Below are 25,350 nucleotides of genomic sequence, written 5' to 3' on the forward strand. Positions count from 1 at the left end.
TTAGTAGAAGTGGTGATCTCACCTGTGCTCTCAGGTGTGTCAGCACTGGAGACCAGACTCTCTCGGTGGGATTTGGGCATGGAGAGCTGTGGCACATAGTCAGCTCTGGGGTGCAGATGGAAACTGGAAGGCAACTGATCACTTCTTTATGTCTACATGGATTTCATTAATTGCGGCATAGGTCCTCAGCAGTTTATTTAATCTGATTACCAGCTCCATTCAAAAGTAAGATGCAGGACTCGTTGAATAAGTCTGTTATTTGCATCCCCAGTTGCCGCAGACCCTTTTTGGTCCCTTGTCTGCGTAGAACGGGTTTCTGGTTACAGGTGGACAAGGAGTCAGCAAATGAATGACAGACAGACGCAACACAGGAGATTGTGTAGAATCTGAATGTAATTTGTCAAGTTGAGGATCGAACTTTTTATACAGAAGAATAACAAGAAACCAGGTGAGATACATCCGCTGAGTTACAGTGACACAATACATAAGGAATGTCTACATCAAAAGAAGGCAGGGACCAAGCCGCTGCCACTAAGAAGGGAGCCAAGCGTAATGCTAGTCTATTGTTAAGCCCACCACCAGGGGTTCTTAGTAAATGCCTGATTATGCTGTTTCTTTGGGCCTAGTGAAGAAACCTATCTCAGGGGGATTCCCTAACTCTTACATGGTAAACCCACCTATTTGCTAGGCCATTGTGAATTCCCTTGTCTGGGTAAGACTGGCTATTGTCTCAAGTAAACACTCTGCAGACCAGCCCTGAGCTATTCTGGCTCCATTCTTTGTAATGCCTAATTAGTTTCACCCTCTCTACTAGAAGTAAATTTGAATGTTACTGAATAGGTAACCTTCTTACTGAATTCCTACTGAATTCCAAGTTTGTCGCTTCAAGGATTTTCTGGGATGTTGGAACACTGGTGAAGGCTTAGCTATGTCAGAATTTGATCTTTAAAGGCACTTATAATAAAATAATACTAAAAGAGAGCACGTGGATCCATACACCAGACTAACTCGGGGATAGGTATGAGTACGCCAAGGTTCCAGGAGGTGAGTTTCTCTGAAACTCTTTGCCTCATGAGTGCTTCCAGGCTTCTTGGCTTGTCAAGCAAACGTCACTGGAGTGTGCATAGCACCCAGTCTTCTTTCAAGTGGTAGACCCCAAAGCTTCAGAAATACAGAAAGGAATCAGACAGTATTCCTACAAGGATGTTTGGGAAATGGGAAGCCAGTGTGCTGAACTATGACTCTCACATTGCAAGCTGAAGAGGAAGGGAATCTGGGATTTTTGCATTGAGTGTAGTAGAACCACCAGAAATCCTGGTTAGATGAAGACCTGGAGACAAGTGCTCCATCTTTAACTCAAGAGTTAGTGTTCTGAGTTTACAAAAGACTCCTGTCTTTCTACAGTGTCCTACAGTGAAGAAGTGATGGGTGGGAATGTGTCACTGGAAAGACTGAAAGGGAGAGGAGTGTGGCTTTGACTCCTTAGGACTGAGCACGCTATGTCATTTGTGCTGACAAATGACCTCATAAGAGTTCCTATCCTTATGGACAAGGAAACTCAAGGATTCTACTCAGTCACTTTATAGCCATGAATATTTGACATGTCAGAATAATTCAAACCCAAAATTCTAATTTATCTTTGACTATTTGCCCATGGGCTGGGTGTATTGGCTAGTTTTGTGCCAACTTGACACAGCTGGAGTTATCACAGAGAAAGGAGCTTCAGTTGAGGAAATGCCTCCAGGAGATACAGCTGTAAGGCATTTTCTCAATTAGTGATCAAGGGGGAAAGGCCTCTTGTGGGTGGGATCATCTCTGGGCTGGTAGTCTTGGGTTCTATAAGAGAGCAGGCTGAGCAAGCCAGGTGAAGCAAGCCAGTAAAGAACATCCCTCCATGGCCTCCACATCAGCTCCTGCTCCGTGACCTGCTTGAGTTCCAGTCCTGACTTCCTTGGTGATGAACAGCAGTATGGAAGTGTAAGCCCAATAAACCCTTTCCTCCCCAACTTGCTTCTTGGTCATGATGTTTGTGCAGGAATAGAAACCCTGACTAAGACAGCTGGGGAATGTTCAATTTGTCTAGCTAACCATAGATATAAGCTCTTGATGAAGAACCAGTGTGTGCTTGGAACAAACGCTGTTCAGGAGTTGTTCATACAGTATTCCATAGGCAACAATTAGCTTTGGAGCCACCAGTACAAGCCCAGTATTAACTATAGAACAGACTACTTCTTTCAAATACATCAAGCTTTGCTTCTTGAAGCACTGATGTCGGATTTATTCAGATTCACCTTCTGTCTTTTTAAAAAGCTGATGATTTTATCATTATGAACATCTGATAATATTTATCTTGAAATTTATATTATATGACATCAACATGGCCTCTTAATTTTTTTTTAACTTTGTCTGTCTCTTTTCATCTGCTCATTTTCTACCTGAGACTACAAAATATAACTCACCAAGACAGGATAAAACTACAGATTGGTTCCTTTCATATATAGAGTATCTGCCTTTAACTGGTTTGCCAATGCATTAACACATAAGGCAATGATTGATATGACTGCATTAAATATTAGACACAATGTTTACTTGTTTACAGCACACTTTCCACTGCGTGCTCTCTCTCTCTCTCTCTCTCTCTCTCTCTCTCTCTCTTTCTTTCTCTCTCTCTGTTCCTTTTATTATTTTCCTGACTCCCAACTCAAAGATTCCTTAAATTATATTTTTAACTTATCTCTTGGATTTTCAAATTATATCTCACAACATTACTTACAGTGGTTAATCTGTGGTTGCAATCAACATTCCTAACTGTTCTTAGTCTATTAGAGGTAACATTATAGCACACCACATTGTGGAAACACTGTAGCTAAATAAACTCCTTTATTTCTCCTGTCCTTAAGTTAGAATTTTCTATGTATACAATCCTAGGCATTTGTGATGCCCATTAGATGACAAGATTGTGTTTTTGTCTTTACCGTCACCTGTATTCCTTGAAGAAATGAAAAGAAAAATTCTGGTTTTCTCTCTGCTCAGATTTTAGAAATTCCTGGTGCTTTTCTTACCTGGTCTAAAGCTTCAGTGTCTGACATGATTTCCTCTCAACCTAAAGATCTCCCCGTTAGGGTCTGTTGGGCTCCCGTTTTGCTGCCAGTCAGTTCTCTGGTTGTCCTTTATCTTTAAGATGTCTCTTGCTTATTTATTCATTTGCAGTTCCTATTAAGAACTGTAATTATTGGTTGTCCAAGTTGTCCACTGATAGGATCTTCTTCCATTTTATTCTGGCCTCCATTATGGTGAGAGCAGCCATAACTTGAGCTGTCACTCCCCCTCACATGTCATGTCATTTTTCTATAACTATTTCCAAGATATTTCTAGTGATTTCTTATTTTTTGTACCTTTGTATCTAATAATGGTCTTCTTTATTTTTAATTTTTAAGACATGTGTATAAGTGTTTTGCCTGTACACATTTAAGCATGCCACATATGTGTGGTAGCCATGAAGGTTAGAAAAGGGTGATGGATGCCTGAAGCTGGAATTCCAGATAGTTATGAACTGCCCTATGGGTGCTGGGAAGCAAACCGAGGAACTCTGCAAGGGAGCCAGTCCTCTCAACCACTGAGCCTTCTTTCCAGTCCCTCAAGGTTTGTTTGTTTAACATTTATCCTAGTTGGTATTTGCTGAGCTTTCTGTATTTGTATGTTTTTCAGCAAACTTGGAATTTTTTCAAGAGGTTTTTTTTTTTTTTCAAATATATTCACTAATTCATGCTCTCCGCCTTCATCTCTCTTCAGATTCTAGCTGAGTGTGTATTGGCCTTGTGACACTGTCACTTAGCTCTCCGCATGCTTTTCCTCAGTCTTCTGACCAGGAAATTTTGTAGCCTCTTCATGCTTTTTAAAAATCCGAGTGATTTTTTAAAATTTCTATTTACACAGTTTTAAATTCCAGGATTCCCACTTATTTAATGAATTGTTTCTCTTCCCTAAGACATCCTGGTTTTAGTTTGTTGGGACATCATCTTCCTTCACGTCACTGAGCAGAATTATAATGCCTCTTTTATGACTCGTCCCTGCTGGTTTTGCATTTAGACCCTTGTAAAACTATTTATTTACTGACTTTCTTTTAATAATGTGCCATTTCTGTTGGGTTTTCATTGACAATTATATCCTGGATGTTGTGACAGTGTAGAGGCTCTGGATCCTATTTTTATGTTAGTTGACCTTCCCATGCTGTAATAAAATATGTTACAGAAAGCAACTTAAAGGACAAAAAAGATTAATTTGGCTCCTATCTCTGGGGACTCCAGTCCATGGTTACTTGATTCTTATTTCTCGGCCATGGTGAAGAAGAACAGAGTTGATGGGAGCACACAGTAGAGAAAGTTGTTCACCTTAAGGTGTCACGGAAGCAGAAAGGCCCAGAAAGAGGCTCAGGAGACAAGAAAGAGACTTCAAAAGCATACACTGTGAGCTGTCTTCCTCCACACAAACTCCACTTCTGAACAAGGGGTTCCGATATGAAGCCATCAGTGGATTAATCCATTGATGAAATTAGCACATCATGGTAGAATCATCTCTCAAAAAACCAATCATCTAAGGGATCTAACCTTCAACACACAAGCTTTGGAGTCTACACTACACATCTAAACCATAGCTCTACCCTTCTAAAAATACTGACTGGTTTTAAAATTCAACTCATATGGTTAGCTTCAAACTATAAATGTTGTTTTGAATTCAAAAAATTTAAATGTCCATTGAATTTCTTTTTCCTTAGCTGGACTGCGAGAGTAGATCAGTGTCACGCAGAGATTGGAGCGGTTTCCCCACAGTTAAGGATTTTCTCCCTGTCTGACTTCTCTTGAAACCTCTCTCTCATCTTTCAGTGGTTATACAGTTTCCCAAATTTTCACACTCTTGTTCTTCTCTGAAAGTCAGAAGATTTTCTAGGGAAATTTAAGACTTGCTATTCCCAAGTCTTCCTACACGCTGAGATCTATTTAAAAGGGGGAAAGGTGAGAAACTTATGTATCACACCAAGTGCCAATTGGCTCCCAGAGTCTATGGATGTTACATGTAGAAGACAACACTCAATGACCTCCTATGTCTATGCTAGTAGGCATAGCCTGAGCATAACATACAAAGATACTGCATAATCAGGTCCCTCCACCACCATACATTCTAACTTTTTCATTCCTTATAATTTTTTTTCTTTAGTGTGTTAAACAGAAATACAAACCTTAATAATTTAGATAAAGGCCAGTGAAGGTTTGAGGCATATATTTGTCTCAGGGACTCCTACAGATACATGAAGGAATAAATTTGAGCCTGAAATCGTATCGAAAAAGAAATTTCTAATACAATGTGGGTAGTAGCTTAAGGTACATGACTTTGATAAAGAAATGGGTAGATTTGTTATTAGAATGTCACAGAAACTTAAAGTGCAAAGAACTATAGAAATCATCTAGTCCAAGCTAGTTGTGTATCTGTACACGAGTTAATAATGCATTAATAATTACATAAGCATTTCGAGTACCTATGGATTCTGTACCAGGCATGGCATGCAGATGATGCCTGCAAACTTGTTTTCAGCTTTGCCCTCTCAGTCTTGTTTGTATTAGTAATTTTCACTTTGCACAATACACTTGATTAATTTTTAAAGTTGTCTCAGACGTTGTCCAAGAGATGGCACATTCTTTATCAATGAACTCAACTGAAAAAACATTTTGCAAGACTTCTTTTTGTCTAGCTGAAAAAACAACATAGAACATTGGTATTTGGGAGGATGAGGCAGGAGGATCACAAATTCAAGATAGTTTGGGCTTCCTCACAAGACCTTGTACTGTTCCTTTTACAAAAGGGGGACAGTATACCAAAGAACTCAAGCTGCCATTTAATAAGCCGGAACTGAGTGGTTTGACATATATTTAATAGCGTATGCTCAGATCTGGAAAATATCAGACTTTCTCAGAGGCACAGTATAACTTTTTCATTCAGATATGGAATATTTATAAATAAAAATTAAATTAAGATCATAGGCTATAGTCATATGGTTCATAATTTGGGGACTTCTAAGTATACCAGGAGCAATGAGATGACAATCACTATCACAGATATATCTGGTTACTCTTTAGCTAATACTTGTGATCATTTTTAGTGATATATGTAATAAGTATTGGTATATGAAGATAAATGTTATCTGAAATAATCTTTAGATTAAAGCAGTCTATCTCTAAGAAGTTACAATATGATGCAAATATAATTCTGATGGCCAACAATTTAGGCAATGTGTTAAAATTATATAGGAAAACTAGAAATGAGTGATAAATTAAAATACTTCCAGAGCATATATTTTTCAGATCAGTTCTTGTTTTGATCACATTATTCTATCCTAATAAAGACTTGCACAATTAGTTCTGCTAAGATAATTCTCTCTTTCTAAGTCCTGTTCCATAATATGAAGTTGGTATGCAACTAAATGTGGTGTAATTCCACTTGCCAATAATGAAGAGCACGTTCCCATTAACAACTAACCAGGACTGAATGGAATCTGAAAGTGTGTATCATCTGTCACCATGTAAATGCGTCTACATTTGGGATAACATAGGGAGTGCAAACCCTTTATTCTAAAAGAATAAAAAGAACAGCTATAACACAGATAATTCCCGATGTAGATAGAGGGATGTGGGCACAGTATTAGTGGCTAGTGATGAATGTGGAGTTTTGTTGTCAGAGAAGGAGAACAGAAGAAATGTAAAACTTTCAGTTCCTTGATGGTAAGAAATGGTAGTGGAGGTGGAGAGGCTGGTAAGTGTCTCCCTGTTTCTTTTGAGACTTAAGGAGATTTCAACCTTACTACCTTCTAATTCAAAATTTATATTGCAAATATTTTATTTATAACAGAAAATGATTGTTCTGTCCAGGAATGAAATATCCAGTGTATTTGGAAAGATTTCTTTTTCTATGTTTGAATAGCTTCCTGATAATATATCTTTCTTAGAGAGAACCACTTGCTGCTCTTGCAGAGGGCCCAAGTTCAGTTCCCAGCATCCACGTGAAGTAGTTCACAATCACCTGTAACTCCCTTTTCAAGGGATCTGATGTTTTCTTCTGGCTTCTCTGGGTACCCACACAATTCTACATATATTCATTCACACAGAGACATAAACATAAATAAAAATAAAACCTAAAAAAAAGGACTTTATACTATGATCTCACTTATAAAAATCTGGGTGATACAACTCTGTGGTTAGTATTCCATGGTTTTATAGAATAACATTACATTTATTTGTCTCTGCTGCATACCACTACCACCCCCCTGCCGCGCCCCTAAACACAAAAACAACTCATGATCCGCTTCCCATCTGTCAGTAAATCCCAGTGGCCATTTTTCCCCCTCACAACTAAGAGATCAAAGTCTCAACGTGACTGTTGTAACTCCCAAAAGTCACTGCAGGTCATTCACTCAGCGGGGGTCTCTTCAGTTTGAAAGGAAGGCTGCTCACCCCTGAGCCCAGCAGCTGCCGGGAGAGACTGCATTCACCGCTGAATCCCTGCTCAGACCTTTATTTGGGGATCTGACAACTTCAGCTGTAGAGAACCGACAAGAAGCACCCTGCTTACTCTGTACACTGCTGCTTTCGGTGACCTAATCCTGGGTTCTCTAAACTATGGGTACCTCTAAACCCACACAAAATGTCTTGCTGTTATCCACAGGAAGAAACCCTTCAACGGGCGCGCGAGGAAGAAGAGAAGAGGAAAGAGATTACAAGTCACTTTCAAACTACCCTGACAGATATCCAGACTCAGATCGAACAACAGAGTGAACGCAATATGAAGCTCTGCCAGGAGAACACAGAGCTTGCAGAAAAACTGAAAAGCATCATTGACCAGTACGAGCTCAGAGAGGAGGTGAGAACCACATCAAACAGCTCGCAGAACTCTACGCAGGCCCAGAGCTGCCTTCTGAAAGTGAGGGGATTGGTTAAGAAGAAATTCATGGTCAGCCCTCTCAACCGTTAATTGTTATGATTGGATTTCTTTTACTAACCAAAATAAAAATAGACAGTCCTACACAACACCTGGCTGAGCTCACATCACACTGAAGTAAACGCAGGAAACAAAGTGTTGGGCTGTGGGCACAGTAGTCCTGCATGGTCCTTGGGTTCTTTAAAAATCCTTCCCATGTAGACAAGCGAGAACTCCACTCTCTTCATTAGGCTCGCCATGTCATCTCAACTAACAAGCTGATAGTAGCATTAATAATGTAATAATTATAATATCATTTATCTAGTGCCTAACTTGTGTCAAGCAATGCATTAGGTAGTCTACTTTGCACACAGTATAAGTCACTTGTTTCAACTTTACTGTGAAGCAGAGAACACGATCTATGTAAGCCACTTTATGTGTTGTTGTGACCAGATATCTACTAAAAAGCAACCTGATGGAGGAAAGGTAGATTCTGGCTTATAGTTTTGGGGGATTATTCCATCGTGGAGCGGCAAGTATGGCCGGAGGAGAGGAAGGAATGGGAACAAGTGCAGGTAGACAGTTGGTTACACTGGTCCACAGACAGACAACAGAATAAAGGATTCTCGTACCCAGCCTAATTTCTCATCTTTATTCAGTCCAGAGTCCCAACCATGAAGTGGCGTCACTCACAGTTAAGGTGGGCCTCCCCACCTCAATTAACCTGATCAAGCTAGATGATCCCCTCACAGGCAAGCCCAGAAGCTAACCTAATGCAGACAGTCCCTCAGAGGCAAGCCCAGAGGTTTCTCCCCAGTGGCTCTGGATCTCACCAAATGATTAACATTAGCCATAGCACTCACTCTCTTTGCTGTGTTTTATGTAAGAAAGCAGTGGCCTAGAGAGGACATCATTTACAGTCACAAAGATTTTCATTTTCAATATTTTACATTAATGATATAACAAGTGGCTGGGTTGGTAATGTGCCATGATTTTATCAAGAAAACAATCTTTGAGTCTGCAGCACATGGTCATAGGAGTTAGGTAAATCAGGAAACTCCTCACAGCAAGCCATACCACCTAGCTACCATCTTCTCTTGTGAGAAGGGTTGAATCCATCCAGGGTAGAAGTAAGAGTGAAGAAGAAAGGAAAAGCTGATGGGAAAAATATCTGCTCTCCTCAGAAAGAGCTCAGAATGGCCTAGAATATTAATAATGATTAACATTAGCCATAGCACTCACTCTCTTTGCTGTGTTTTATGTAAGAAAGCAGTGGCCTAGACAGGACATCATTTACAGTCACAAAGATTTTCATTTTCAATATTTTACATTAATGATATAACAAGTTTCACACTCCCAGCACAGGTTCTGTTTAAACCCCAACACAACATTCCATGTGTCCTATTTCTGATGAGACCTCTTAACCACTCAGCCATCCTTCAAACAGAGGTAGTCCAGAGGTCAAGGTGTGAGGACAATGAATGACTGCCAGTTCACAGAAGAGGCTGGGCCATGTCGCCTCTACATGTTGGTCAGCTTTCCTCTCCTGTAAGAACTACTGACAGAGACTCAGCTTATTGAAAGAAAAGGTAGTCTTGGCTCACAGATTTGAAGGTCTCAGACCATAAGCAAGTGGCTCCATGATTTTGGAACCTATGTCAAAGCAACACATAAACAGGGTAAGAAAGGTGTGGCTGGACTGAGATGCTCACTTCCTGGGAACTGGGAATGGGGGTGGGGGTGGGCACTAACTGCCGAAGACCAGAAGATCTCCTAGCAAACCCCACCTCTTCAATTTTCTACCACATCCCAATAGTGTCAAGCTGGAAGCCAAGTATTTAACATTTGGGCAGTATCAGAGCATTCAGGGTCTGAACCTCAGTCGCACACATCTAGGGATCATGTGCTGGTACTCTGATGAAAATTCTCTATGATAAATTATAGTCGTCTTATTGTTAAAAGTAGTCCTACAATTATGAAAAGGGCTATAATACCAAGCCAGAGTACAGTGGAACATTGTCTGAGAGGTTTAGCATAATGAATAGCATCATATTAACTGGCTTCCAAATTGAGAAAAATCATGTTTGTAACCTCTAGGCATTAATGTGGCTGACCTCTGGCATCTCCACCATTTGAAGCTATCTCTGGATAGTGGAAAGTTGGGGACTCTCATCGATTTATGGCCTTCACTGAGGCCAGAGTGTCTATTTCTTAGAAACTTAAAAACTAGGAAATGTGTATTCATGTGAATTGTTTCCTATTTTTGCATTTCTATGCACTGATCACAGGCCTGGCTCTTATGTGTTCTTTTTCCTTAGCATCTGGACAAAATATTCAAACATCGAGAACTGCAGCAGAAGCTGGTGGATGCGAAACTTGAAGAGGCTCAAGAACTGATGCAGGAGGCAGAGGAGCGGCACAGACGGGAGAAGGAATATGTATTTATCCTTTTAGTCAGTGTGCATATGCAATGTATCTCTTCCTCAGAGGCTCTCTAGGAAAGCTGTCTGACAGTGGCAGAAGATCACTTGACTCATCTAAAAGCCCGCGCATCTACGGAGAAGTAAATGGGTTAGCCCAGTAGGAAATACTGGGCCTGTACCATTATTCACACAAAATAGTCATTCAACATACTCAACAAGTGTTTTTCAAGTGCCTATTATCTGCTGAGAGCATTTTAGGTGCTAGATTATAGCTGTGAATAAGACAGAGAAGAGCCACCTCCTACCAGGCAGATTAGAGACTGTGTGGAAAGAGATGCTCAGTAGTGAGCAAAGCAGGAGGGTTATTTAGAAAATAGTAAGTTATCAGGCAAACAAGGAGGACCTGAGATGGCACTTGATGAGGGACTTACATCGACTGAGTGATCAGGTAGATGTGAAAATATTTAATCTGGGGTTTCTACCCTGCCTTGGATGATTCAGTTCCCAGATAAAAGACACAAGACCTTTATATTTATGATGAGCCTTTAAAGCACTGGAGCTGGGCAGATAGCTGCCCTCTATGCTACTAGCATCTACTTCCCTGTCAATAACTCCGAGTTATGACTTGCCATGTTTTGCCATGTTCACTCTTAACTCCAATTGGCCAGCCCTCATGGCCACATTTTCCTGATTCACCTAACCCATGGTGTCTTCTCCTCTTTTCACCTTCTTCTCTCCTCCTTATCCTCCTCAGACCCCAAATCTGGAAACTGAAATCCCACCTACCTCCCTTCTGCCCAGCTCTAGGCTGTAGGCATCTTTATTCAACCAACAGTTAAATTAATGGGTAAGGTCACACAGCATCACTTGGTGTGTGATAGGATTCTCATTGCTGAGGCAACCAGGGCCAGTATTTAGCATCACAATACACAGCAACAGACAAATCCTCAGCAGGCGAAGCAAGTGGAGAAATGTTCAGGATGTGGGGGTAAGCAGCATCCAACTGCAGCTCTGTAGGACTTAGAGAGAAAGTTGAATTTTTTTCCAAATATAATGGGATAAAGTCATTTAGAAGAGGAGATAATGCGATTGGCTTCCCAGATGTGAAAGATTAGTGGGCTCTGGATGGAAAATGGAATAGAAAAAAAAGAAGACAGGGGGTTCCCAGAACAACGCACAGGAGATGTGATGATGACTTGGGTTAGGGAGATGACAGCTAAGAAGGAGAGACAGAAACGGGAACATTCCGTCAAGATTCTGGCATGTGTCAATTCAAAGAGAATGGCATGCATCTTTCTCTAAGCCTAAGCTCTTTGTGACACTGCATCAATTCAGAGGTGTGAGTCCGCAGGGTGAAGTGTGTACTGGTTGTAAGAGGAAGAGAGAGAGATGGAGAAAGGAGGAGAGGGGATTTTCTCTCTCTCTCTCTCTCTCTCTCTGTGTGTGAGTGTGTGTGTGTGTGTGTGTGTGTGAATACATACATACATACATATATACCATACATGCCTACATATATATTAAGATTGAGAGATCTGTAAGGCAGATAGCTGTTATGCCATTCACTCAAGTGTCATATTGACATTTGACCAGAAGCTTTTTGTTTGGCTGAAATTACACGAGAATCACTTACTTTGTTACCATAGAAAACTGCAAAATAACCCCACTTTTCAAATAAGACAGAAAAGAAGTGAATTTGGTCAACAAGCCCTAATGGCTAGTTCTTAAAACCTATTTCCCCTGACTTCTGCTCCCACTGCACCCCATTCCCAGCTTGCAGCAATGACATGTCACTTCTGTATGGATGAGATATCAAGTCCAAACTGGAGGTTTCTCCATGCAAACAGAATAACCAAAGACATCCAACAGGCCAGATCTGTCAGCTCCAAAAGCAGATACCAGCAGCCCTCCACCACACCCTCAGATGGCCAGCGGGCCTACAGGTCTGGTACTCCACAGTGCTGTGCCTGGGCCTCTCCTAGGACCAGTAGTGTAAACGTTACTCCTGTCTCTGGGTTACTGCATAATCATCTGGAAATCAACAACTGGCATCCTTTCTCTTGGCACACTGTAGGCATGGTTTTTATTTAAAAAACAAAACAGAACAAAACAACCTTCTGAGCTCTGACCAGAAGTTGCAAACCTAAACCAAAGACTATAGCTGTGCATCAATACTGATTAACAGGTATTCATCCATCTTAAGTTGGCTCCCAGCTCAGCCGTGTCTAACTGCAGTGGCTACATTCTTTGTGGCAGTGGGAATGAGGTCTCTTGGCACCAGAGGGCAGAGTTCAGAGCAACTCATCAAATATCTCCATTTCTCAAATGTGCTGCATGGGTCACTGACAGCCAACCCTCTCAGGTATTAGAAAAGCATAGATTTCAACTCACGCTCTATACACCCTAGATTATATTGTCCAAAGGGGATCTTCCCTTTAGTGATCCCCCGAGGAAAGTCAGACGCATGTTTGAAGTACTGTGTCAGGAACCAGGGATTAAAAGAAGGAACGTGTATTTCTTAAGGCATCGTGTGCTCTGTAATGGAGAATCACTAGGTGCTAATAGAATGGACCAGTTGCAGGCAGCCATGCCCAGGTGGGGAAGTCTGGAGATGTCCAGCCTAAGGTTGATGGTAAAGAGGATTGTTTGGGAAGCTTCTAACCAGTGGGATTGGTAAGAGGTAAGATTTTGTGTGATTCATACTTGATTTGAATACTTAAAATTTTTTATTAAAGCCACTAGTTTCCTTGGGGATCAGATATGTTAATTGTTTTCTTTAACTTTGTCAACTTGTACTTTGCAAAAGTCCCTCCCCTAAAAAAAATACTTAAGGGAGAGGGGCATAAGAAGAAAGTTGGGTTATATGTATATGGTAAGCAAAGGGCAACTTAAACACAACTAAACTTTCTTCCTATGCATCCTATCTTCTCACAGTTGCTGAACCAGGCGGCAGAGTGGAAACTTCAGGCCAAAGTGCTGAAGGAGCAGGAGACTGTGCTGCAGGCTCAGGTGAAGTGAAGAGGCCAACACATGGAGGGTTGGGGTAGCCTCCTTCTGTAACCAAGGGTCTGGGACCCAAGATTCTCTGCACAAAGCTTCACAGGTGACAAGGGATGGGGCCTGAGAAGGAAACAACTTCACACTGATTACATTTAAGAGAATATTGTGTCTATGCAAAAGAAATGATGTGAACCGGCATGACGTAGCCAAGAGGTCCACAGACAGACAATGTCTTTAAAGTGGTTGGGAACAGCACGCGATTTCCAGCTTCCCACTTCTCTAACCTATTTCTTCTCTGTCACCTGGTCCACTGCCCAGCTAAGGCGAGAGGAAATGTAAAATTGCTCAGAAGCACCATTTATAACTGTCCATCCTAAACAGTCCTCACATTTTGATACTATCTATAATATAAAGAAAATGAGAAAAATGGAGACCCAGATATTGATCAAGACTGACATAGTCAGTGATGAACGGCTGGGAGTGGTGGGGAAGTCAGGAGTCCTTCTGATTTGGCTTCATGTGTCACTGACTTTGTTTTTATCAGACTACTAGAGTTCACGTTTCAGGCTCAAAAATATAGTCTCCTGCCACAACTGGCTGTATGCAGAAGCCAGGCCTATTTATCTTCCCTATTGACATCGGGCTCTGGCCCTCCAGGGAAACATTCTCTGTCATCGGCCACAGAGGGACTTTGGCCCCACTGTTGGGAGGAATGCCCAAGCCCTAAAGAGATGGTGAGTTCACAGAGGAAACTCATAGAAAGCAAGGACGTCAGAAGCTGTCCACATCAGGCAGCATTAACACTCTATAAGTGTTTATGTGCTGACTATAAAATCTTATTTACTGTAAAAAAAAAAAAGAGGTACATACTTATTGAATGAATAAGTGCAGTAAATACTTTTTAAATACTGTAAAATACATCAAGAATAAACTTAAGCTCCTGATCTCTTGCTCTTGCTCTGTCCTTTTGCTTCTTATCCCCTCTCTCTCATTCCCCTCCCCCTCCCTCATGGCCAGCCTCTACTCCTCTTCTCTCTCTCTCTCTCTCTCTCTCTCTCTCTCTCTCTCTCTCTCTCTCTCTCTCTCTCTCTCTCCCTTTCTCTGTCTCTACTTCCTCAACTCCCCTTCCCATGCTTTGAATGAACTCTACTCTATACAAAAAACGAATAAACTTAAAATAAGAAATTATAGCAAGCAAGCATACATACAGGTGAACTTGTCACAGATTAACTGTTCTAAAGCATATTTATGCAATGTGTACAGAGACTGCAATGGAAAATTGTGTTCCCAGATATAATCTATTCTTTGAGAACATTCAAACAAGTTTTCAAACTAATTAGATAGAGGTCTGAAACGTAATGTTTCTGGATTTTCACAGAGTCACAGAGTTCAGAGGTGCAAACTCAGGGCCAACTTTTGAGTCAGCTTCAGAAAGCATCATATCATGGTGTCAGAAGCAGCAAGCCATGGTCCACAGCAGCTATCCTGTGCACAGTAGGAAAGAGTTGTGATTCTACTGTCTAGGAATAGAGAAAGCCCAGAAAAACAAACTGGAGCTTCTGGGCTGTCTGCTCACTAACAACACAAAGCCTGAGAGAAGCAAAGGGCACTACTTGGCACTAGGCATTATTCGAATTGTCTACTTCATTTATCACTTAGCTAAGTGAAGATAATGACGTTGAAAAGAGTAGGTTAATATTAGATTCTAGCCTAGAGAATGATTTACGCAGCCTCCACTGGAGTCCAGAGTGTGTCTATGTCGCTCTTCCATGTCCATGTGTGTGTAAGTGTACACATTTGCTCATGTGCATTTGGAGGCCAAAAGTATCTTTCTCACTCACCGCCCACTTATAGTTTGAGACCTGTTTCCAAATAAATCCAGAGCTCAGTAACTCAACCAGACTAGCTGACCAGCAAGCCCCACCCAGGATCCTCCTGTTTCCCGTTCATCTGGTGCTTGGATCACAGAAGCACATTGCTACGCCTCACTTTTTGAACATGGGTGCACTGGATCTAAAGTCAGATCCTCATGTTGGCATAGCAAGCATTTTACAGACTGAACCATCTCATAGAACCAAGGATCTAGGAGCTTAAAAGTGAAGAAAATAAAAACGAACAAATGTGATCCAGTTTCTCACCTCTGCCCATTTCAATTCCAGAAGTATTTACAGGGTACTCCTGCTTCTCTGCTCACCCCCTGATCCTGGAATGAGTTCAGGTATTTCAGGTATTAAGATCAGAGTGCCAGCTCTTCACACTGAGAGGTGCGACCCTGTCCAACTTACATAAATTTGAAAACGGAATTTTACTCACATCCTTCCTTTGTTTCTAATTGCCCTTAAAGGAGTAGGAACAGCAGGAAGTTAAGGCCTCGATACTAATTTCTAAGATTAGAGTAAGAAAAATGCCATGGGCAGTCTGCATATTTTCCTAGAACAGTGGTTCTCAGCCTTCCTAATATTGAGAACTTTTAATACAGTTCTTTATGTTGTGATGACCTCCAGCTGTGAAAGTATCTCATTGCTATTTCATACCTGTAATTATTTTAGTGTTATGAATTATAATGTAGATATCTGATATGTGATTCCCCAAAGGGGTCACAACCAACAGGTTGAGACTGCTGTCCTATGCTGAAGTCACTTTTAAACATAGAACATAGGGACTTGGGAATGTGTTTCTCACTAGGAAAGCAGGGTTTGGCTTTCAGTTCTATAAACTGAGGCAGGGCAGTAGAGCAGCTGTCATAGATAATCAGTTGAGATACAACTGTCATGACTAACCGATTGCCACAAGATCAGGAAGAATGAGGACAGTGGCAAACATGGAATGTCAGCAGTATCTGACAGCACAGACACAAAACACTACTCAGGGTGTAAATTGTCTTAAAAGTATAATCATAGTCTCTAGACTCAGATATCACCTTCTTATCTTTTGATGAAGGGGAGCCCTCTGAAAGGACTTTAGGAACAGGCCTTACCTCCACATCAAGTCCCACAGTCTTATTAAGACAATTTCTAGACACAGTTCCTTCTGCCTCCTATTCCAATCTGGACTTAGTGGTCAGTTGGGACCCAATGTATGAGGACCCACTTGATATGGCTCAGTGAGTACAGGCACTTGCTGCCAAGCTTGGTGATTCCCCGGATCCCATATGGTAGAAAGAACTGACTTACAACTATAGAAAGCTATACTCTGCCCACCACACACCCACATGACATGCATGAACCTCCAAATACAAGCAACTAGAAGCAAAAACAAAAAGTGAGCGTTTAGACCCATTTCAAGGTGATAGATGACAGCAGTTTTTTACTTTTAACCATGCAGTGGTTTGTTTCCATTTCTGTCCCTGGCAGGAAAACTACTGTGCATGACTTCTGGATAGTCTTTCTATGTTTTCTGCAGTCCCACAATGAAAGAGGGACTAGCCCCTGTCGAATCAAACATGCACAGAGTCAGAATGCTAATCAGAGGCCAACTCTATAGTATAAATACATACTAATAAAATGAGAAGTACAGAATTTCAGTTAGAATAAGATAATGTTGGTGATGGTTACCTAAGCAAGGGATAAGCCACACAAATTGTACTGTCTATGTCTAACAGGAAGAAAAAAGGAGTATTAAAACCCGACCACTTGAGGGAGGGAGGACCTGAGAAGCTGTTTGATGCACGTGGAGTTGTTTAATGAGCACAGCGTTTCTATTTTGCTACATGAAAGCATTCTAGAGATTGTACAATAATGTGGGATGGTAGTACTGTACTTCGAATGGGGGGGGAGGTTAACTTCATGTGTATTTTACCACATCTTACTTTTAAACATAGCAAAACAAAAATGGTCAATGGGAATAATCTAGTAAAAATAAAGGAGATGATAAAACAATACCCAATTCTTGGCACAAGTGTGCCAACCTGATTTTGATCGATAGCACCCTTTCCACACAGATTAGGAGAGGAACAACTCCTCAGAGTCTTTATTCTGACTTCCACATGCACCATACACACACAGAGAGAGAGAGAGAGAGAGAGAGAGAGAGAGAGAGAGAGAGAGAGAGAGAGAGAGAGAACATGATACATATATTTAAAATATTTGTTTTACTACTGTCTCTAAGTACATTGGTTTGGACACATGAATAATAAATTCGGAGTTAATAATAATGTTGGACTAGTGTCACATGGAGGAAAGAAATCAAAGCAATTCCCCTTGCTATTTTGAACCAAGAGTGAGGCCAGATTGGACGGTTTGGTTGGGATGCTAAGCCTTTAGCCTCTGAACTATCACCCCAGCCCAATAAGCTCAGATTTGAGTTCTCCACTGCACTCGCCCTATGTCTCCTGTCATGCTTTGTCTATTGTGAGCCTGAATATGAAGTTGGTCTTACTAATCTGCCAGGGTGTCTGTGTCTGTCTCTAATAAAGAGCTTGGCATTGTCTTTATCGAACTGCACGGAAAGCATTCCATGGGGAAGGAATAGAGGACTTTAAGGAAATCCTTAGCAGAGTCTTACAAGGGATTGAGTCACTGACTCCAACTGACCCCAACAGATGACAAACTAGCAAATGCTATCAAGCAATATCCAAATTCCCCTTTCAACATTTATAGGAGATATTTATAAGATTGCCTTTGAGCTCTGTTTGCTGTTTTCAGCAAATGTGTGTCATAATACGTGTACAAACACACATGCATTACTTTTGGGTCAGAGGCATAATTTAAGATTACAGCTATTCATTAGCTTAGGTTGTAAACATTGATTACAGAGAAAATCCAAGGCAAGTAAGGTTCTGACTTAGTAATCTGTATTAATTATCTCATAGTCAAGTGGTCATTGCGTTTCTTTTTTTTTTTAACTTTTTTTTATTTATTTATTTATTTATTTTAATATTTTTATTACATATTTTCCTCAATTACGTTTCCAATGCTATCCCAAAAGTCCCCCATAGCGCCCCCCACTTCCCTACCCACCCATTCCCATTCTTTTGGCCCTGGCATTCCCCTATATTGGGGCATATAAAGTTTGCAAGTCCAATGGGCCTCTCTTTCCATTGATGGCCTACAAGGTCATCTTTCGATACATATGCAGCTAGAGACAAGAGCTCCGGGGTTCTGGTTAGTACACCATGTTGTTCCAACAATAGGGTTGCAGATCCCTTTAGCTCCTTGGGTACTTTCTCTAGCTTCTCCATTGGGAGCCCTGTGATACATCCAATAGCTGACTGTGAACATCCACTCCTGTGTTTGCTAGGCCCCAGCATCGTCTCACAAGAGACAGCTATATTTGGGTCCTTTCAGCAAAATCTTGCTAGTGTATGCAATGGTGTCAGCGTTTAGAAGTTGATTATGGGATGGATCCCTGGATACGGCAGTCTCTAAATGGTCCATCCTTTCATCACAGCTACGAACTTTGTCTCTGTAACTCCTTCCCTTGGTGTTTTGTTCCCAATTCTAAGAAGGTGCACAGTGTCCACACTTTGGTCTTCATTCTTCTTGAGTTTCATGCGTTTAGCAAATTGTATCTTAAATCTTGGGTATCCTAAGTTTTGGGCTAATATTCACTTATCAGTGAATACATATTGTGTGAGTTCTTTTGTGATTGTGTTACTTCACTCAAGATGATGCCCTCCAGGTCCATCCATTTGGCTAGGAATTTCATAAATTCATTCTTTTTAATAGCTGAGTAGTACTCCATTGTGTAAATGTACCATAATTTCTGTATCCATTCCTCTGTTGAGGGACATCTGGATTCTTTCCAGCTTCTGGCTATTATAAATAGGGCTGCTATGAACATAGTGGAACATGTGTCCTTTTTACTGGTTGGGACATCTTCTGGATATATGCCCAGGAGAGGTATTGCTGGATCCTCCGGTAGTACTATGTCCAATTTTCTGAGGAACCGCCAGACTGATTTCCAGAGTGGTTGTACAAGCTTGCAATCCCACCAACAATGGAGGAGTGTTCCTCTTTCTCCACATCCTCGCCAGCAACTGCTGTCACCTGAATTTTTGATCTTAGCCATTCTGACTGGTGTGAGGTGGAATCTCAGGGTTGTTTTGATTTGCATTTCCCTGATGATTAAGGATGTTGAACATTTTTTCAGGTGTTTCTCTGCCATTCGGTATTCCTCCGGTGAGAATTCTTTGTTCAGTTCTGAGCCCCATTTTTTAATGGGGTTATTTGACTTTCTGGAGTCCACCTTCTTGAGTTCTTTATATATATTGGATATTAGTCCCTTATCTGATTTAGGATAGGTGAAGATCCTTTCCCAATCTGTTGGTGGTTTTTTTGTCTTATTGATGGTGTCTTTAGCCTTGCAGAAGCTTTGTAGTTTCATGAGGTCCCACTTGTCAATTCTCGATCTTACAGCACAAGCCATTACTGTTCTATTCAGGAATTTTTCCCCTGTGCCCATATCTTCAAGGCTTTTCCCCACTTTCTCCTCTATAAGTTTCAGTGTCTCTGGTTTTATGTGAAGTTCCTTGATCCACTTAGACTTGACCTTAGTACAAGGAGATAGGAATGGATCGATTCGCATTCTTCTACATGTTAACAACCAGTTGTGCCAGCACCATTTGTTGAAAATGCTGTCTTTCTTCCAAAGGATGTTTTTAGCTCCCTTGTCGAAGATCAAGTGACCGTAGGTGTGTGGGTTCATTTCTGGGTCTTCAATTCTATTCCATTGGTCTATTTGTCTGTCACTATACCAGTACCATGCAGTTTTTATCACAATTGCTCTGTAGTAGAGCTTTAGGTCCGGCATGGTGATTCCACCAGAGGTTCTTTTATCCTTGAGAAGAGTTTTTGCTATCCTAGGTTTTTTGTTATTCCAGATGAATTTGCAGATTGCACTTTCTAATTCGTTGAAGAATTCATTTGGAATTTTGATGGGGATTGCATTGAATCTGTAGATTGCTTTTGGCAAGATAGCCATTTTTACAATGTTGATCCTGCCAATCCATGAGCATGGGAGATCTTTCCATCTTCTGAGATCTTCTATAATTTCTTTCTTCAGAGACTTGAAGTTTTTATCATACAGATCTTTCACTTCCTTAGTTAGAGTCACGCCAAGATATTTTATATTATTTGTGACTATTGAGAAGGGTGTTGTTTCCCTAATTTCTTTCTCAGCCTGTTTATTCTTTGTGTAGAGAAAGGCCATTGATTTGTTTGAATTAATTTTATATCCAGCTACTTCACCGAAGCTGTTTATCAGGCTTAGGAGTTCTCTGGTGGAATTTTTAGGGTCACGTATATATACTATCATATCATCTGCAAAAAGTGATATTTTTACTTCATCTTTTCCAATTTGTATCCCTTTGATCTCCTTTTGTTGTCGAATTGCTCTGGCTAGGACTTCAAGTACAATGTTGAATAGGTATGGAGAAAGTGGAGAGCCTTGTCTAGTCCCTGATTTTAGAGGGATTGCTTCAAGCTTTTGACCATTTACTTTGATGTTGGCTACTGGTTTGCTGTAGATTGCTTTTATCATGTTTAGGTATGGGCCTTGAATTCCTGATCTTTCCAAGACTTTTATCATGAATGGGTGTTGGATCTTGTCAAATGCTTTTTCCGCATCTAACGAGATGACCATGTGGTTTTTGTCTTTGAGTTTGTTTATATACTGGATTACGTTGATGGATTTCCGTATATTGAACCATCCCTGCATCCCTGGGATGAAACCTACTTGGTCAGGATGGATGATTGTTTTGATGTGTTCTTGGATTCGGTTAGCAAGAATTTTATTGAGGATTTTTGCATCAATATTCATAAGGGATATTGGTCTGAAGTTTTCTATCTTTGTTGGGTCTTTTTGTGGTTTCGGTATCAGAGTAATTGTGGCTTCATAGAATGAGTTGGGTAGAGTACCTTCTGTTTCTATTTTGTGGAATAGTTTGTGAAGAACTGGAATTAGATCTTCTTTGAAGGTCTGATAGAACTCTGCACTAAACCCATCTGGTCCTGGGCTTTTTTTGGTTGGGAGACTATTAATGACTGCTTCTATTTTTTGGGGGATATAGGGCTGTTTAGATCATTAACCTGATCTTGATTCAACTTTGGTACCTGGTATCTGTCTAGGAACTTCTCCATTTCATCCAGGTTCTCCAGTTTTGTTGAGTATAGCCTTTGGTAGAAGGATCTGATGGTGTTTTGGATGTCTTCAGGATCTGTTGTTATGTCTCCTTTTTCATTTCTGATTTTGTTAATTAGGATGCTTTCCCTGTGCCCTCTAGTGAGTCTGGCTAAGGGTTTATCTATCTTGTTGATTTTCTCAAAGAACCAGCTCCTTGATTGGTTGATTCTTTGAATAGTTTTTCTTGTTTCCACTTGGTTGATTTCACCCCTGAGTTTGATTATTTCCTGCCGTCTACTCCTCTTGGGTGAATTTGCTTCCTTTTGTTCTAGTGCTTTTAGGTGTGTTGTCAAGCTGCTAATGTGTGCTCTTTCTAGTTTCCTTTTGGAGGCACTCAGAGCTATGAGTTTTCCTCTTAGAAATGCTTTCATTGCGTCCCATAAGTTTGGGTATGTTGTGGCTTCATTTTCATTGAACTCTAAAAAGTCCTTAATTTCTTTCTTTATTCCTTCCTTGACCAAGGTATCATTGAGAAGAGTGTTGTTCAGTTTCCACGTGAAGGTTGGCTTTCTATTATTTATTTTGTTATTGAAGATCAGCTTTTGTCCATGGTGATCTGATAGGATGCATTGGACAATTTCAATGTTTTTGTATCTGTTGAGTCCTGTTTTGTGCCCAATTACGTGGTCAATTTTGGAGAAGGTACCATGAGGTGCTGAGAAGAAGGTGTATCCTTTTGTTTTAGGGTAAAATGTTCTGTAGATATCTGCCAGATCCATTTGATCCATAACTTCTGTTAGTTTCACTGTGTCCCTGTTTAGTTTCTGTTTCCATGATCTGTCCATTGGTGAAAGTGGTGTGTTGAAGTCTCCCACTATTATTGTATGAGGTGCAATGTGTGCTTTGAGCTTTACTAAAGTTTCTTTAATGAATGTGGCTGCCTTTGTATTTGGAGCATAGATATTCAGGATTGATAGTTCCTCTTGGAGGATTTTACCTTTGATGAGTATGAAATGCCCCTCCCTGTCTTTTTTGATGACTTTGGGTTGGAAGTCAATCTTATCAGATATTAGAATGGCTACTCCAGCTTGTTTCTTCAGACCATTTGCTTGGAAAATTGTTTTCCAGCCTTTCATTCTGAGGTAGTGTCTATCTTTTTCTCTGAGATGAGTTTCTTGTAAGCAGCAAAATGTTGGGTCTTGTTTGTTTAGCCAGTTTGTTAGTCTATGTCTTTTTATCGGGGAGTTGAGTCCATTGATATTAAGAGATATTAAGGAAAAGTAATTGTTGTTTCCTGTTATTTTTGTTGTTAAAGTTGGCATTCTGTTCTTGTGGCTGTCTTCTTTTAGGTTTGTTGAGGGATTACCTTCTTGTTGTTTCTAGGGCGTGGTTCCTGTCCTTGTATTGGTTTTTTTCTGTTATTATCCTTTGAAGGGCTGGATTCGTGGAGAGATAATGTGTGAATTTAGTTTTGTCGTGGAATACTTTGGTTTCTTCATCTATGTTAATTGAGAGTTTGGCTGGGTATAGTAGCCTGGGCTGGAATTTGTGTTCTTTTAGTGTCTGTATAACCTCTGTCCAGGATCTTCTGGCTTTCATAGTCTCTGGTGAAAAATCTGGTGTAATTCTGATAGGCTTGCCTTTATATGTTACTTGGCCTTTTTCTCTTACTGCTTTTAGTATTCTATCTTTATTTAGTGCATTTGTTGTTCTGATTATTATGTGTCGGGAGGTATTTCTTTTCTGGTCCAGCCTATTTGGAGTTCTGTAGGCTTCTTGTATGTTCATGGGCATCTCTTTCTTTAGATTTGGGAAGTTTTCTTCTATAATTTTGTTGAAGATGTTTGCTGGTCCTTTGAGTTGAAAATCTTCATTCTCATCCACTCCTATTATCCGTAGGTTTGGTCTTCTCATTGTGTCCTGTATTTCCTGGATGTTTTGAGTTAGGATCTTTTTGCATTTTCCATTTTCCTTGATTGTTGTGCCCATGTTCTCTATGGAATCTTCTGCACCTGAGATTCTCTCTTCCATCTCTTGTATTCTGTTGCTGATGCTGGTATCTATGGTTCCAGATTTCTTTCCTAGGGTTTCTATCTCCAGTGTTGCCTCATTTTGGGTTTTCTTTATTGTGTCTACTTCCCTTTTTATGTCTAGTATGGTTTTGTTCATTTCCATCATCTGATTGGATGTGTTTTCCTGTTTCTCTTTAAGGACTTCTACCAGTTTGGTTGTGTTTTCCTGTTTTTCTTTAAGGACTTGTAACTCTTTAGCCATGTTCTCCTGTAGTTCTTTAAAGTCCTTCTTGATGTCCTCTACCATCATCATGAGATATGCTTTTAAATCCAGGTCTAGTTTTTCAGGTGTGTTGGGGTGCCCTGGACTGGGCGAAGTGGGAGTGCTGGGTCCTGATGATGGTGAGTGGTCTTGGTTTCTGTTAGTAAGATTCTTACCTTTACCTCTCGCCATCTGGTAATCTCTGGAGTTGTTATAGTTGTCTCTGTTCAGAGGTTGTTCTTCTGGGGATTCTGAGTATCCTCTGTCAGCAGACCTGGGAGACAGGCTCTCTCCTCTGAGTTTCAGTGGTTAGAGCACTCCCTGCTGACAAGCTTTCCTCTTAAAGGGAAGGTGTACAGATATCTGGGGTTTGGACCTCCTCCTGGCCGAAGAAGAAGGCGGAAAACAGGACCTTTCCCAGATGCTGTGTTGCTTTGGCAGGTCACAGAAGCTGTAGGCTTCTGTGGTACACACTCTCAGCTGTGCAGACTAAGTTCCTAAGTTCAGTGGAGTCCTGGATCCAAGATGTGCTCCCTGCTCCTGAGGCAGAGGGCTCCTGTGCAGGGCAGACCACTGTCTTCCAGCTAGGAGGGTGCTGGATGTCTGTGTCCCCAAAAGGGTGCTGCCTCAGCGGCTCTGTGGCTCCCGCCTGTCCCAGAAGCTGTCTGCCTCTGTGGTCCTCAGTCTTACCTGTACAGACTAAGTTCGGCGGAGTCTCGGAGCCAAGATGGCGCTCCCTGCAGGGCAGGTCACTGTCCTCCGGCTGGGAGGGTGTCGGATGTCTGCGGCCCCAAAAGGGTGCTGCCTCAGCGGCTCTGTGGCTCCCGCCTGTCCCAGAAGCTGTCTGCCTCTGTGGTCCCCACTCTGACCTGTACAGACTAAGTTCGGCGGAGTCCCGGAGCCAAGATGGCGCTCCCTGCAGGGCAGGTCACTGTCCTCCGACTGGGAGGGTGCCGGATGTCTGCGGCCCCTAAAGGGTGCTGCCTCAGCAGCTCTGTGGCTCCCGCCTGTCCCAGAAGCCGTCTGCCCCCGTGGTCCCCACTCTGACCTGTACAGACTAAGCTCGGCGGAGTCCCGGAGCCAAGATGGCGCTCCCTGCAGGGCAGGTCACTGTCCTCCGACTGGGAGGGTGCCGGATGTCTGCGGCCCCAAAAGGGTGCTGCCTCAGCGGCTCTGTGGCTCCCGCCTGTCCCAGAAGCTGTCTGCCTCTGGTCATTGCGTTTCTCTTCCCATTAGGCATACAAGTCCCTCAAAAGCAGGACCCACGTATTAAAGAAATATCTTTATATAAGTGGTGTACACATATATGTTCAGTGACCAATAAATAATTATTAAAAAGTATGATATAATAAAGCTGTAATTGTATGTTTTATAATTTTATTTTCCTTTAAAAACATTTTAGGAAACACTAAGTGGACCCAAGAGGTTTTTAAGAAAAGACAGAGCAGAGGAAGTTTAAAGAGAAAAGCTGTGGAAAGAACTAAGAGAGAAACTGGAGGAGAAAAAATGGCGGGGGATTTGATCAGAACACATTAGATACATGTATGAAATTCCCGGGGAGCGGGAGAGGAGAAGGAAGAAAAGAAACAGGAAACATGTTGGGGTACAAACATGGTTGGATGAGCAGTGT

The 25,350-nt window shown here is 41.3% G+C and overlaps 1 protein-coding gene across 1 annotated transcript in view; it reads left to right on the forward strand.

Moving 5' to 3' along the window:
* Positions 1 to 25,350, forward strand: part of Txlnb (taxilin beta) — a 50,879-nt gene that overhangs the window by 18,336 nt on the left and 7,193 nt on the right. The window contains exons 5-7 of the mRNA XM_021174748.3: positions 7,714 to 7,908; positions 10,284 to 10,403; positions 13,320 to 13,394. Of these exons, the coding sequence (XP_021030407.1) occupies positions 7,714 to 7,908; positions 10,284 to 10,403; positions 13,320 to 13,394 (390 nt within the window). The remainder of the gene's footprint in view (positions 1 to 7,713; positions 7,909 to 10,283; positions 10,404 to 13,319; positions 13,395 to 25,350) is intronic.

Source organism: Mus caroli, unplaced genomic scaffold (assembly GCF_978045245.1).
Source record: "Mus caroli unplaced genomic scaffold, Mus_caroli_1 scaffold_9, whole genome shotgun sequence".
In the NCBI taxonomy this organism is placed as follows: domain Eukaryota; kingdom Metazoa; phylum Chordata; class Mammalia; order Rodentia; family Muridae; genus Mus; species Mus caroli.